Source organism: Oryctolagus cuniculus, chromosome 6, assembly GCF_051225735.1.
Source record: "Oryctolagus cuniculus isolate XC-2025 breed Fujian yellow rabbit chromosome 6, ASM5122573v1, whole genome shotgun sequence".
NCBI lineage: Eukaryota > Metazoa > Chordata > Mammalia > Lagomorpha > Leporidae > Oryctolagus > Oryctolagus cuniculus.
Window position 1 is genome coordinate 5,326,488 of NC_142872.1, and position 12,490 is coordinate 5,338,977.

Here is a 12,490-nt window from a genome sequence, read left to right on the forward strand (position 1 = left end):
TGCACCCCATGGGAGACCAGGAAAAGCACCTGGCTCCTGGCTCCCGCCATCGGATCAGCGCAGTGCGCCGGTCGCAACGCGCCGGCCGTGGCGGCCATTGGAGGGTGAACCAACGGCAAAGAAAGACCTTTCTCTCTGTCTCTCTCTCTCACTGTCCACTCTGCCTGTCAAAAAAAAAAAAAAAAACAAAAAAAAAAAACCAGAACTAAGACTGCTGTCAGCATTGTGGCTGGGGGGAGCAGAACAACTCAGGGGTCTGATGAACAGCAGCAGCCCACCCTTGCCTGTAGTCCTGGAGTCCTGGAGTGTGGGGTTCTCCTTCTGGGAGAGGGTGCAAGGAGGAGGTGCTGGGGTCGAGATACTGGCAGAACTGTACCTCATGCACACAGATCAAACCAGGCCCTTCGAGAAGCATGCTTCCTCTCCCCAGCAAAGGAGGTGGACCAGGGAGGGAGAAGGTGGACAAGGACGAAGACCAAAGCTCTGAGTGAGAGAATGTGGCTCCTGAGGTTGGCATGTGGCACAGCAGTTAGGATGCTGCTTAGGGGGCTGGTGCCGACGGGGGGCACTTCCCAAGAGAAGTGCTCGAGGTGAGCCTTCAGGCAAGCAGCCGCTAGGATCTCATAAAGGGAGATGAGCCAGGCCATGACTGAGAGGAGCGGAGAGGGTGTTCAGCTCAGAGGGGAGCAAGGGATTCAGAGCAGCTGGAAACTGAAGGGGACGCAGGGAAACGTGAGGCTGGAGAGGCACTTGGACTACCTGTCAACTGGGCTGTTCTGACCAAAAGGAGAATAAATTTTTCTAGGGGGACAAATAATCAGAAATGAAAACACAATGTGGGATGCCTAGGAATTCAGAGGAAGGAGTGAATATCACAAGAATCTCTCTTCCCCTCTTTTTAAAGGATGTATTTATTTATTTTCAAGGCAGAGTTACAGAGAGAGAGAGAGAGAGAGAGAGAGAGAGAGAGAGAGGTCTTCTACCCACTGGCTCAACCCCCAGATGGCTGCAACAGCTGGAGCTGGGCCAGTCTGAAGCCAGAAGCTTCTTCCAGGTCTCCCATGTGGATGCAGGGGCCTAAGCACTTGGGCCATCTTCTACTGCTTCCCCAGGCACATTAGCAGGGAGTTGGATTGGAAGTGGAGCAGCTGGACTCAAACCAATGGCCATATGGGATGCCAATGCCACAGGCAGAGGCTTAACCTGCATGCCACAGCACTGGCCCCCTACCAGGATCTCTTGTGTACACAGATAAAATGAGAAAGAGGTAGGGCAGGTGGCGGGGTGTAGCAGGTTAAGCCACTGCCTACAATACCAAAGCAGTGAAAAATGGCACAAATGCCTGAGCTCCTGCCACACATGTGGGAGACCCAATGGAGTTCCAGGGTCTTAGCTTTGGCCAGGACCAGCTCTGGCCATTATAGTCAAATGGCAAGTCAACCAGTGGAAGATCTCTGTCTCTCCCTCTAACTCTACCTTTCAAATACATAAATAAATCTTGAGAGAGAGACAGAGACAGAGACAAAGACAAGGAGTGACGTGCAGAGCACCCGTATCACTGATCTTAGGGGAGGACCTGCGCTGAGCACATCCGATCCCTGGTTTACGCTCCTCACGTCGTACCGTCAGTATTTCAAGAACAAAGCAGACACACAAAGGTAAACAGCAATTAGAGGTCGAAAGCTACCTTGTGAGAGGATCAGGGGAGCTTATGCACACAGAAAGGTTACACTGAACTGGAATACGAGAAAGTTCAGTCTGCCCTGCTGTTTCTCCCACTGACTTAGAAACCGTCCTCAAGCTGCAAATCCTGCTCATCTTGCCTCTCATGCCTGCATGGAGGTTGTGACAGGAGTTCTCTCGGGGGCTTTGCAGCTGACGGTCAATTTGTGACTCAGGGTACACAGCAGACCGATGCAGGGCTTTCTGCATCGTTTGGGAGCACTGGCCCGTCACAAGCGACACAGTGAGTAACAGCGCCACGGCTGGTCCGAGGCAGTTGTGCAGACACGAGGTGTGGAGGAGAGCTCTGACGGCTGCCGTGCAGAGCCTGGAGGCACCGCGGGGCCGGACCAGCCACTGACCCGGCATCAGCCGCTCAACACGACTCTGCATTCACTTTCCTGCCCTGTGTACTCAATGACTCTTAGCAAGTGACAGCTCATTTCTCAGGGGGAAAACGTCTCCCAAAGAACATCAGCTGCTAATTCTAGTGTGAGAAACAGGAAAATGTGAAAAGGTTCTACAAAATGAGCATTTTAAACAAGAAAAACAAAAACTGTGATAAACGGATAAACGCTGCTAATGAGCCTCTGTCCTGGTAGTCTCGAGTCCTCAGACGTTCCTCTTGGGAACAAACAGGGGCACCTCACAGGCACCCGAGGGGGCGTCACTTCACTCACTGAGAAGCATCCGTGAGGTGCTTCCAAGCTGCTTTTTCTAGAGTTCGAATAATAAAACAAGAGGGCACCAGAGCATCAGTGTGCAGAAAATCCACAGCAGAGTGAGATCCCAGCGGGAAGGAGAGGCATCAGAGGAGGAGGCACCTTTCTCTGAATAATAAAACAAGAGGGAACCAGAGCATCAGTGTGCAGAAAATCCACAGCAGAGTGAGATCCCAGCAGGAAGAACAGGCATCAAAGGAGGAGGTACCTTTCTCTGAAGGGAGGAGAGGACTTCCACTTGGATACTACACTTGATCTTAGCCAAAAGGCTGAGAAGTAACAGAACTTCCACTTTGACTATGACCTTGTCTAAATAAGATCGGAGCTGGCGAACTCAAAAGGCTTCCAAAGCCTTGGCAACTCATGACTAGAGCCTAGGGTGATTACTGAAGTCACAAGTTGTGGGGAGCAACTCGGACTAGACTAAGTTACTGGAATTAAGACTTATTCTATGCATCTGCTCTCCCACAATATGGCGCTGGGAGAGGAGTAAAAACAACTTTTACACAGCTGCCTCCAGTTCAACCAGTAACCTGCAGGAGCTGATCCCGCTCCTGATTGGAGGAGAGCAGCGTACTTGGCGTGTGGGTAGCAGAGTTGGGATTGGTGGAAGAGGACTATAAAGGAGGAGAGAGACAACATGCACCAGGAACATCTATCTGAAGGAACACCTGTGCAGCCCCCGAGAGAGCCGGCCGGCGGTGTGCCGCTCCCCCGCGGAAGTGGGGAAAGTGGCCAGGGGGAACCGCCCTTCCACGGAGGTAGAAGGGTCGGTAGCCAACCCGGGAAGAACCAGCAGCAAACCCGGGAAGGGCCGAGCAGACAAAAGAACAGCGCAGGTCCTGTGTCGTTCCTCCACGAAGAGGGGGAGCGACATAATGGTGCCGTGACTTGGATAGGAAGCCTAGGAGCGACATAATGGTGCCGTGACTCGGATAGGAAACCTAGGAGGGAAGAAACGGGAAAAAGTGGGAAAATACTGGAGAGAGATTAGAAAGAGCCTAGGGAAAAGCCGGACAGAAAAAGTGCCAGAAGAAGTTAGGATTGAAAGCGAAAGTGAAAGCTGGAGGAAACATAGACTCAGATGCGGACTATGGCGGGGAAGCTAGGAGATTAAAAGCGAAAGTGAAAGCTAGAACAAACAGACTTGGATACGGACTGTGGGGAGAAGCCAGGAGAAATGAGAGGGGAATATTGTTGGAAGAAAAGTTAGGAAACATACCGGGTAGAGAAAAATGTTAGGGAAAATGAAGCCGCGGGGGCAGGCTGAGGTGGAGACGTAAGCTAGGTTGGAATTCGTCAAGTCAGCCCGGGGAACAAAAGGCGAAAAGCTAAAACCAGAGGCGGAGACGTAAGCCAGGTTGGAATCCGTCAGATTAGCCGGGGGAGCAAAAGACGGGAAGCCAAACCGAAAGGCGGAGACGTAAGCTAGGTTGCATTTCGTCAGGTTAGCCCGGGGAACTTAAACTGAAAACCGACAAGCGGAAACGTGAGCTAGGCTGTGTGATTCGCGGAAGCCACCGCGCGGAGAGAGCGCGCGGGGCACGAGCGGGGAGAGCGCACGGGGCGTGAGTAGATAGGAAGTGCGGGGCTGGCCCGGGGGCCGTGGTACGGGCGCAAAGGGCACAGAGACCGCGGAGTGCGCGCGAAGCCGGGAAGCCGCGCAGATGCGAGAAGCGCGGGCTGAAGCGGCGCAGAGCCGGGAAGCCGCCGCGGGGCGAGGTGCTGAGAAGCAGCCTTGGGGCGGGCGCCAGGAAGCCGCGGGGATAAGAGAAACAGAAGTTTAGAAGTAAAATGAGAGAAATAGGAATGCTGGCAGATAGAAGTAAAATAAGAGAAATAGGAATGCCCAGAGATAGAGAAATAGAGAAAAATAAGGCCTCCCCACAACACGGCAATGAGAGGGCTTGGATTCAGTCTACCTGATTAGGCGATAAGCACCAGCAGGCAGCTCGACCAGAGTATGAGCTGCAGGTCACCGAAGATAGGCACGAATCAACATCAATAAGTCTCCCCACAATACAGCAATGAGAAGGCTTGGATTCTGTTTGCCTGATAGGTAGGGCTTGTAAGCACCTGCAGGCAGTTCTAGCAGAGCAGAGCATGCGCTGCAGGGCACCGAACACAGGCATGCATCAGCGCCTAAAAACCTCCTCATAACATGGCGAAGAGAGGACCCGGATTTGGTTTGCCTGATTGGTAGGGCTTGTAAGCACCTGTGGGCAACTCTAGCGAGCAGAGTGTGTGCCGCGGGACACCGAAGACAGGCGCGTATCAACGCCAAAAATAAAAAGAAAGGGGGAACTGTGGGGAGCAACTCGGACTAGACTGTTACTGGAATTAAGACTTATTCTATGCATCTGCTCTCCCACAATATGGCGCTGGGAGAGGAGTAAACAGCTTCTACACAGCTGCCTCTCACCAACTTGACAAGCTGCAGGAGCTGCTCCTGATTGGAGAGAGCAGCGTACTCGGTGTGTGGGTAGCAGAGTTGGGATTGGTGGAAGAGGATTATAAAGGAGGAGAGAGACAACATGCACCAGGAACATCTAAAGGGAACACCTGAGCAGCCCCCGAGAGAGCCGGCCGGCGGTGTGCCGCTCCCCCGCGGAAGTGGGGAGAGTGGCAGGAGGTACCGCCCTTCCACGGAGGTGGAAGGGTCGGTAGCCAACCCGGGAAGAACCAGCAGCAAACCTGGGGAGGGCCGAGCACACAAAAGAACAACGCAGGGTCCTGTGTCGTTCCTCCACGAAGACGGGGAGTGACAATAAGTAAGAGTGTCAATTGTTAAATCAACAACAGGAGTCACTGTGCACTTACTCCCCATGTAGGATCTCTGTCCTTAATGAGTTCTATGTGAATTAATGCTATAACTAGTACTCAAACAGTACTTTACACTTTGTGTTTCTGTGTGGGTGTAAACTGTTGAAATCTTTATTTAATATATACTAAATTGATCTTCTGTATATAAAGATAATTGAAAATGAATCTTGATGTGAATGGAATGGGAGAGGGAGCAGGAGATGGGAGGGTTGCAGGTGGGAGGGAAATTATGGCGGGGGGAAGCCACTGTAATCTAAAAGCTGTACTTTGGAGATTTATATTTATTAAATAAAAGTTAAAAAAATTAAAATTGAAAAAAAAAGAGTCTAGTGCAGGAAATAAGTGATGAGCACACTTCTTATTTTTGCTTCAAGTCTACCTCCTCTTTGCTACGCCACACTCATCTAGGAATCTTCTGGAGACAAAGTGACAAACGGGATTTTGAGATGCTCTTCTCTGGATATAATCCTTGTCCACATGAGAGCTGAAGTAAGACTCCCATTCAAAAACTTCCTGAGACAGGGAGAGAGAAACATTTTCACTCCAGTACATCCATAAACTAATCAGAACACCATGTGCTGGGAGATAAAACGGTTTTGGCTAGACTACGTTTCAGACGCAGCACACAGGTGAGGGTGTGGGCCTGAAGATCGAGGGGGAGATCCAAGTCACGATGCAGACCTGAGATCCTGGAGGCCAGAGACGTTCTGTGAGACGGAGACTCTGGGCATCAGCTCTGTCCTCAATGGGCACTGTTTTGCAGAGGAGAAGGTGGGAGGGCCGAATGCCCATGGTGAGATCTCAGAGGTAGGAGCCCTGGAGATTGGGGGCTGCTGTCATTCAAGGTGAGAGGTACAAGGACCAGAGCCTTAGATAGGATGGATCTCAGTGAAAGAGGAAAAGATCTTGGGCCTACAGGGTCCAGAGGTTTAAGTATATGTCAGGAAGGAGAGGGGACTCAGAGTCAAATGCTGTAGAAGAGGACCAACAAGGAACGAGAAAAAGTCATGGGACATTTCAGTCAAGAAGACACTCTGGCAAAAAAAAAAAAAAAAAAAAAAAAAAAAAACCTAAATGAAAGATCTCCGCGAGTGAGATCCCAGTGGAAAGAACAGGTCAAAGAAGGAGGTACCTTTCTCTGAAGGGAGGAGAGAACTTCCACTTTGACTACAACCTTGTCTAAATATGATTAGTCAGTGAACTCAAAAGGCTTCCATAGCCTTGGCAACTCATGACTAGAGCCTAGGGTGATTACTGACGCCATAAACAAGAGTGTCAATTTGTTAAGTCAACAACAGGAGTCACTGTGCACTTACTCCTCATGTAGGATCTCTGTCCTTAATGTGCTATACATTGTGATTGAATGTTATAACTAGTACTCAAACAGTATTTTTCACTTTGTGTTTCTGTGTGGGAGCAAACTGTTGAAATCTTTACTTAATGTATGCTAAACCGATCTTCTGTATATAAAGAGAATTGAAAATGAATCAAAGTGAATGGAAGGGGAGAGGGAGCAGTAAAGGGGAGGGTTGCGGGTGGGAGGGAAGTTGTGGGGGGGAAGCCATTGTAATCCATAAGCTGTACTTTGGAAATTTATATTCATTAAATAAAAGTAAAAAAAAAAAAAGAAGAAGTCACTGGTGATTTTCCAGAAAGGCGCTTTAGTCGGCTCCGGCTGCCAAATCACGATGCCAGACTGCGCAGCTGAAATCACAGACGGGTGCTCCTCCCAGCTGGGGAAACTGCGTGTCCAAGGTTAAGGTGCCAGCAGGGGCTCTCACCAGAAACCAGCCCTGCTTGCGAGTGCTGTCTCTCCCTGCCCCATCCCAATTCTCACCGTTTCTTCTTTGACTATCAGTGTTTACTTTCTCACCTCAGAGATCTGATGGGGCTTGAATTCAGCTCCACTGAACTGAGCAACTGCAGTATCTGACTCTGGACTACACTGGCCCCGTGGCTAGAATAGATGGGGAGTCTTCTAGGGCACTCACAGGAGGTCCCTGGTTCTCCAATTGTGACCAGAGATTAAAAGGTAAAATTAGGGGCTGGGGCTGTGCTTAGTGGGTAACGCCACCCCCAGCAGTGTTGGCATCACATATGAGCACCGGTTCCAGTCCCAGCTGCTCCACTTCTGATCCAGCTCTCTGCTATGGCCTGGGAAAGCAGTAGAAGATGGGTCAAGTCCTTGGGCCCCTGCACCCATGTGGTAAACCTGGAAGAAGCTCCTGGCTCTTGGATTTGGATTGGTCCAGCTGGCCGTCACGGCCATTTGGGTAGCGAACCATTGGATGAAAGACCTCTCCCTCTCTCTGCCTCTGTAACTTTGCCTTTCAAATAAATAATAAATAAATCTTAAAAAAAAGGGAAAACTATCATATTATCATTTTTTTTCCTTAAGCAATTCAGTATTTCTTAGGTTTGGCTATACCATGGTTTTTCCAGCTTCTGTGATGAATTTCTAACTTAGATTGAAGTGACAAGAAAGACCTTACGACATGAGCAGTGCACCTGGGGAGTGTCACAACCAATTCTCCCATCCAGGATACTTGGTTTCTACTACTGTGGGTCTATCACAGCACATCGGAGCTGAGGCCTCAACATCCTCCTGGGGTGAAGGGGGTGGGAAATGCTTTAGCCTCAGAGCTCAGAGGATAAGAAGAGCCTTGCATCACTGGTCCACATGTCTGTCCATCTTTCAGCTCATTTACATAAAGACAACTGGCAGAATCTAATGTGACATCTGTGCAGATGCAATCTTCCTTTAAATAAAAGACAATAAATGTTTATGGTCAAGACACTCAGTGGATTTTAACTTGAGGGAACATGTCACTGCATTCGAATTACGCATTCTGGATCTGTTTTCCAGGTGATGTCAATGCATTTTTTTCACGACTCACTGAGCCATTTGCTTTCACCTTCTTGAGTGCTTAAAAGTGGAGCATGTGTCAATGACAATCACAGACTCGCCAGCATCCCTTGGCAGGCTCCTTTAAATCTGTATAATCACTTCTTTAGGCTGAAAAATCTTCTATGTTCATGCATTTCTAACCTACAATCACCATGAAGACCAGGATACAATTTCAAACCCTTGAGGTTCTAAATTAGAATATGAAATTCATTGTGTGGCTCCAGCTCAGAGCAAACTTTTCCACAATTTTGCCCAGAAAACTGATGCCCGTCAGTACCCCGCTCCAGAAACCTCGCTGTCACTGTGGCTCTCAGCCGGAACAAACGCACGCAAACTTTCCTCGGACCCAGGACTTCCACAGGGAAAGTTCAGAGCAGCTGCCCCTGAAACCGGCCTTCACTGCAGCTCCTACAGTGCTCATCAAAGTACCTTTATCTCAGAGAAAGGAGGTGCCAACAGTTTTTTTTTTTTTTTAAGATTTTATTTATTTGAAAGCCAGAGTTAGAGACAGAGAGAGATCTTCCATCAGCTGGTTCACTCCCCAAATGGCCACAATTGCCAGGGCTGGGCCAGACCAAAGCTAGGAGCCAGGAGTCTCATCTGGGTCTCCCATGTGGATGGCAGGGGCCTAAACTCTTGGGCCATCTTCCACTGCTTCTCCTAGTCCATTAGCAGGGAGCTGGATCACAAGTGGAGCAGCTGGGCTGGCGCTGTGGTGTAGCGGGTAAAGCTGCCACCTTCAGTGCCGGAATCATATATGGGTGCCGGTTCAAGTCTGGCTGCTCCACTTCTGATCCGGCTCTCTGATATGGCCTGGGAAAGCAGTGGAAGATGGCCCAAGGACTGGGAAGACCCAGAGGAAGCTCCTGGCTCCTGGCTTCGGATCGGCGCAGCTCCGGACGTTACAGCCAACTGGGGAGTGAACCAGGGGATGGAAGATCTCTCTCTCTATTTCTCTGCCTATTCTTCTCTGTATCTTTCAAATAAATAAATAAATAAATATTAAAAAAAAAGTGGAGCAGCCAGGACATGCATGGGCACCCATACAAGATGCTGGTGATACAGGCGGCAGCTTTACCTGCTACACCACAACCCTGGTCCCCTAGTTTGCTTTCCTCAGAGCCTGCGTATCACTAAGACAGTGCAAAAGTTGTCATCCTCGGCTTAGTAAATAAAAAAAATGCCTCCTCTGAGCAGCAGGGCAGATGCTATAAAGCAGACACTGTGTCTGGGAGACTCAGGAGCCGACTGAGAAGCAAGAAGGCAAGATCCCTGATGGCCACTTTTTATGGAAAGAAAATTAAGTAAAGGCAGAGAAATCCTGGGTTCTGATTCTACCTCAGCCCTCTGCTGAGCAAACCATAAGCCAGTTGCTCACTATTTTTAAGCTCCAGTTTTCTTTTTTTTTTAAGGCAGTAAAATGATGAATCAAATCTTGCCGCATGCCTGAAGTCTTACAAGAGAATAAGTCAATGTTGGCAAAGCAGCTGGAAGTGAGCTCAAAATATTACTTGATTCCCTAGAAGTCTACATAATATTTAGTTATGAGCCACGCTCATGACATTCTCACAATCTGCAAGGGAGGCCTGCGATTTACAGTGTGAGAGCCGAGCTGGTGAACGGGCGCAGCGGGAAGCTGGTCTCTGAGGCAGATGGGCTTCACTTAGACGTCACCACTCAGCTTCTGGTTTCATTTCCTTATCAGTCAACTGAGGCTCACAACTTCCACTGTGTCTGCTTCCAGGGTTCCCGTGGGGGCCGACGTCGGAAGAGAATAATGCAGGTGAACACAAATGAACAAAGCAAGGAGAAGGTGCTGCACAAGCTGTCTGCAACTCCCAGGGGCTCAGGTTGCAGCGCGGAGGGGAAGAGGGCAGACAGAGGCAGCTGGTACCTGATGGTGGCGCCCTGCAGGCGGTCGATCTTCTTGTTGAGCTCGGCAATGACGCCGTGCAGCTCCGTGATGCGCTCCTCGTACCGCAGTGTCGTGCGCTCCTGGACGACCTCATGCTCCCTCATGAGGTGGGACTGCTCGCACTGCATCAAGAGAACAGCGCAGGCAAGCCAGTGAGTCCACGCACCGTCAGCTGAGCGACCCCAACGTGGGCCACTTAACCCAACCACAACCTCAACACCGTGTCCCAACAAAACAAGTGTCCGCTCCGTTCCACATAGCCCTGGCGGCCCCACTGCCTCTCCAGCGCACACCCTCCCTTTGGGCAACAGGCCCCCTAAGCCACAGTGTGGACAGTGGCCAAGGCTGGGTCCATCAGACAGTGTCTTCTGGGACTCTGTACTGGAGGGCATGGCCCTAAGCTGCAGGTGCAGCCCTCAGAAGATGGGCCCTGGTTCCCACCGCCTACGTCCCCAGACACTGCTGCGCAAGCTCCATTATGCTCCTTCCATTTCTCAGTCACCCGTTTACTACTGATCCAGATCTGCATGGGTGTGTCTCACTCACTATTCCAACAATCCTACACAGCATGCCATGTCCTCTCTGCCCAGGAACCTGCCAGGCGCTTGCTGATTTATGTCCCTCCCTGACTGTAAGCTCCTGCAGGGCAGGGACAGGATGTTTTCACTCCTCAGCCAGCCCACAGTGAGTCACCAAGCACCACACTGTCCTGAGGCTGCCTTGCAAAATGACAAAAGGGGTTGAGGTGCTTCCCTCACTCTGCTCGACGGACAGGGTAGCAGATACTATAAAAACATTTTTTTCAGCCAGAGTTTAAATCCTCTTACTACTCTCTACGGAGAACTCCCGCCAGTCACTGCATCTCATCACATTCACAAAACAGAACACTCCTGGTGACAGAGCAAGTGGTCCAGCCTGTGCCCCTGACTGCAGCCCTCAGACCTGATGGGTTTCCTGTCCAGCAGAGGAGTTTTATTTTCAGCAATGCCAGGAGCCACACGGATGAGCACTTTCAGGCCTGTGGCAGGCAGGGAGGGAAAACAAGACTTCTTACCCACTAACTCCAATGTCCTCCCTCCCTGGGTCTTCTGGGCTTCCAGGCCAGGACAAAAGCTTTCAAACACAAGCAGAACACAACCCTGAAACAGCAGAAGGCAAAGATGGCCGACAGACAGCGCTGTGGTCACAGCAGGACTCTGCGCAGGAGCAGCTACGGTAGCTTGACCAGTATCAGCGTAAATCCTGGGAGGTCGCCGAGGGCACCCTGGCAAGGCACGGGCAGGAAGGTTGCTGGACCGAGGTTAGGCATACACCCTGTGGACAGCTACTTTCCAGAGATGCACAACCACCTGAACATCAGCTCACTCGACTTACGGCCAAGGACACAGGACGTAACTGACCAGAGACAAGGGTCAGGCCAGCTGGGAGTCTTTCCTGCACACAGCAGTGCTCTAAGAGGCCACACATCGCTTTCCCACGAATGTGGGTCTTTCTGTCCATTTCCAGATCAGGAAAAGTCCACGAGATGACAGATCTCAGACAGTCTGTTAACGAATGAGAGACGTGTCACGCTTCCCTGGAATATACTGACTTCCTCTCAGGACCACAGAGTACCTCTCATCTCTGCTACTGGTTCCCACACCCGCTCCAGATGGTGTGTGTGCTGTGCAGACACGCGCACCGTGGCGACACGCTCATGGTCACCAGCTCCAGCTCTTTTTTTCTCTTCTTAGGATTTGTTTATTTACTTGAAAGGCAGAGAGCGAGGAAGAGCGGGGACTTCCATCCGCTGGTTCGCTCCCCAGATGGATTCAACAGCTGGGACTGGGCCAGTGCTCTAATATGGAACACCAGCACTGCAAATGCCAGCTCAACCCACTGTGCCACAACTCCGGCACCACCACTTCCAGCTCTTTTTTTTTTTTTTTGAATTTTTGCAAAAGCTTAATTTCAGTGCACTCTATAATCACAGGATTAATGCACCACTAAACAAAACATTCAGTAAGTAAAAAGTACAAAGATCACAGCTCCACAGAAGCATAAACAAGGGCTAAAAACAACAATCACAAGATGTCTGTTTTGTTCCCACACACTTTTTTGTATTCTATATTAACTACTACATACAGAGAACACATGACATTTGTTCTCTGGGACTGGTTATTTCACTAAGCATAATGGCTTCCAGTTCCAGGTCTTAAAACGATTGCAGGAACTGCCCAGTCTCCGACCTGGATCGCATCTGTGCAGCGACCCTTCCCACATGGCCACACTGCAGGCTACTCCTCTTTAGTTTTCCAGTCAGTTCTCTAGAGCTACAAACTACTGTGAAAAGTGATCTCGAGGAGCTGAGCTCTCCTCTCCTTTTCTTTTCTTTTCTTTTTGACAGGCAGAGTGGACAGT

The 12,490-nt window shown here is 50.1% G+C and overlaps 1 protein-coding gene across 1 annotated transcript in view; it reads right to left on the reverse strand.

Moving 5' to 3' along the window:
- The window catches only part of LOC100354734 (MCC regulator of WNT signaling pathway), a 111,615-nt gene that overhangs the window by 83,403 nt on the left and 15,722 nt on the right, over positions 1–12,490 (reverse strand). The window contains exon 4 of the mRNA XM_089335833.1: positions 10,070–10,212. Coding sequence (XP_089191959.1) covers positions 10,070–10,212 — 143 coding nt within the window. The remainder of the gene's footprint in view (positions 1–10,069; positions 10,213–12,490) is intronic.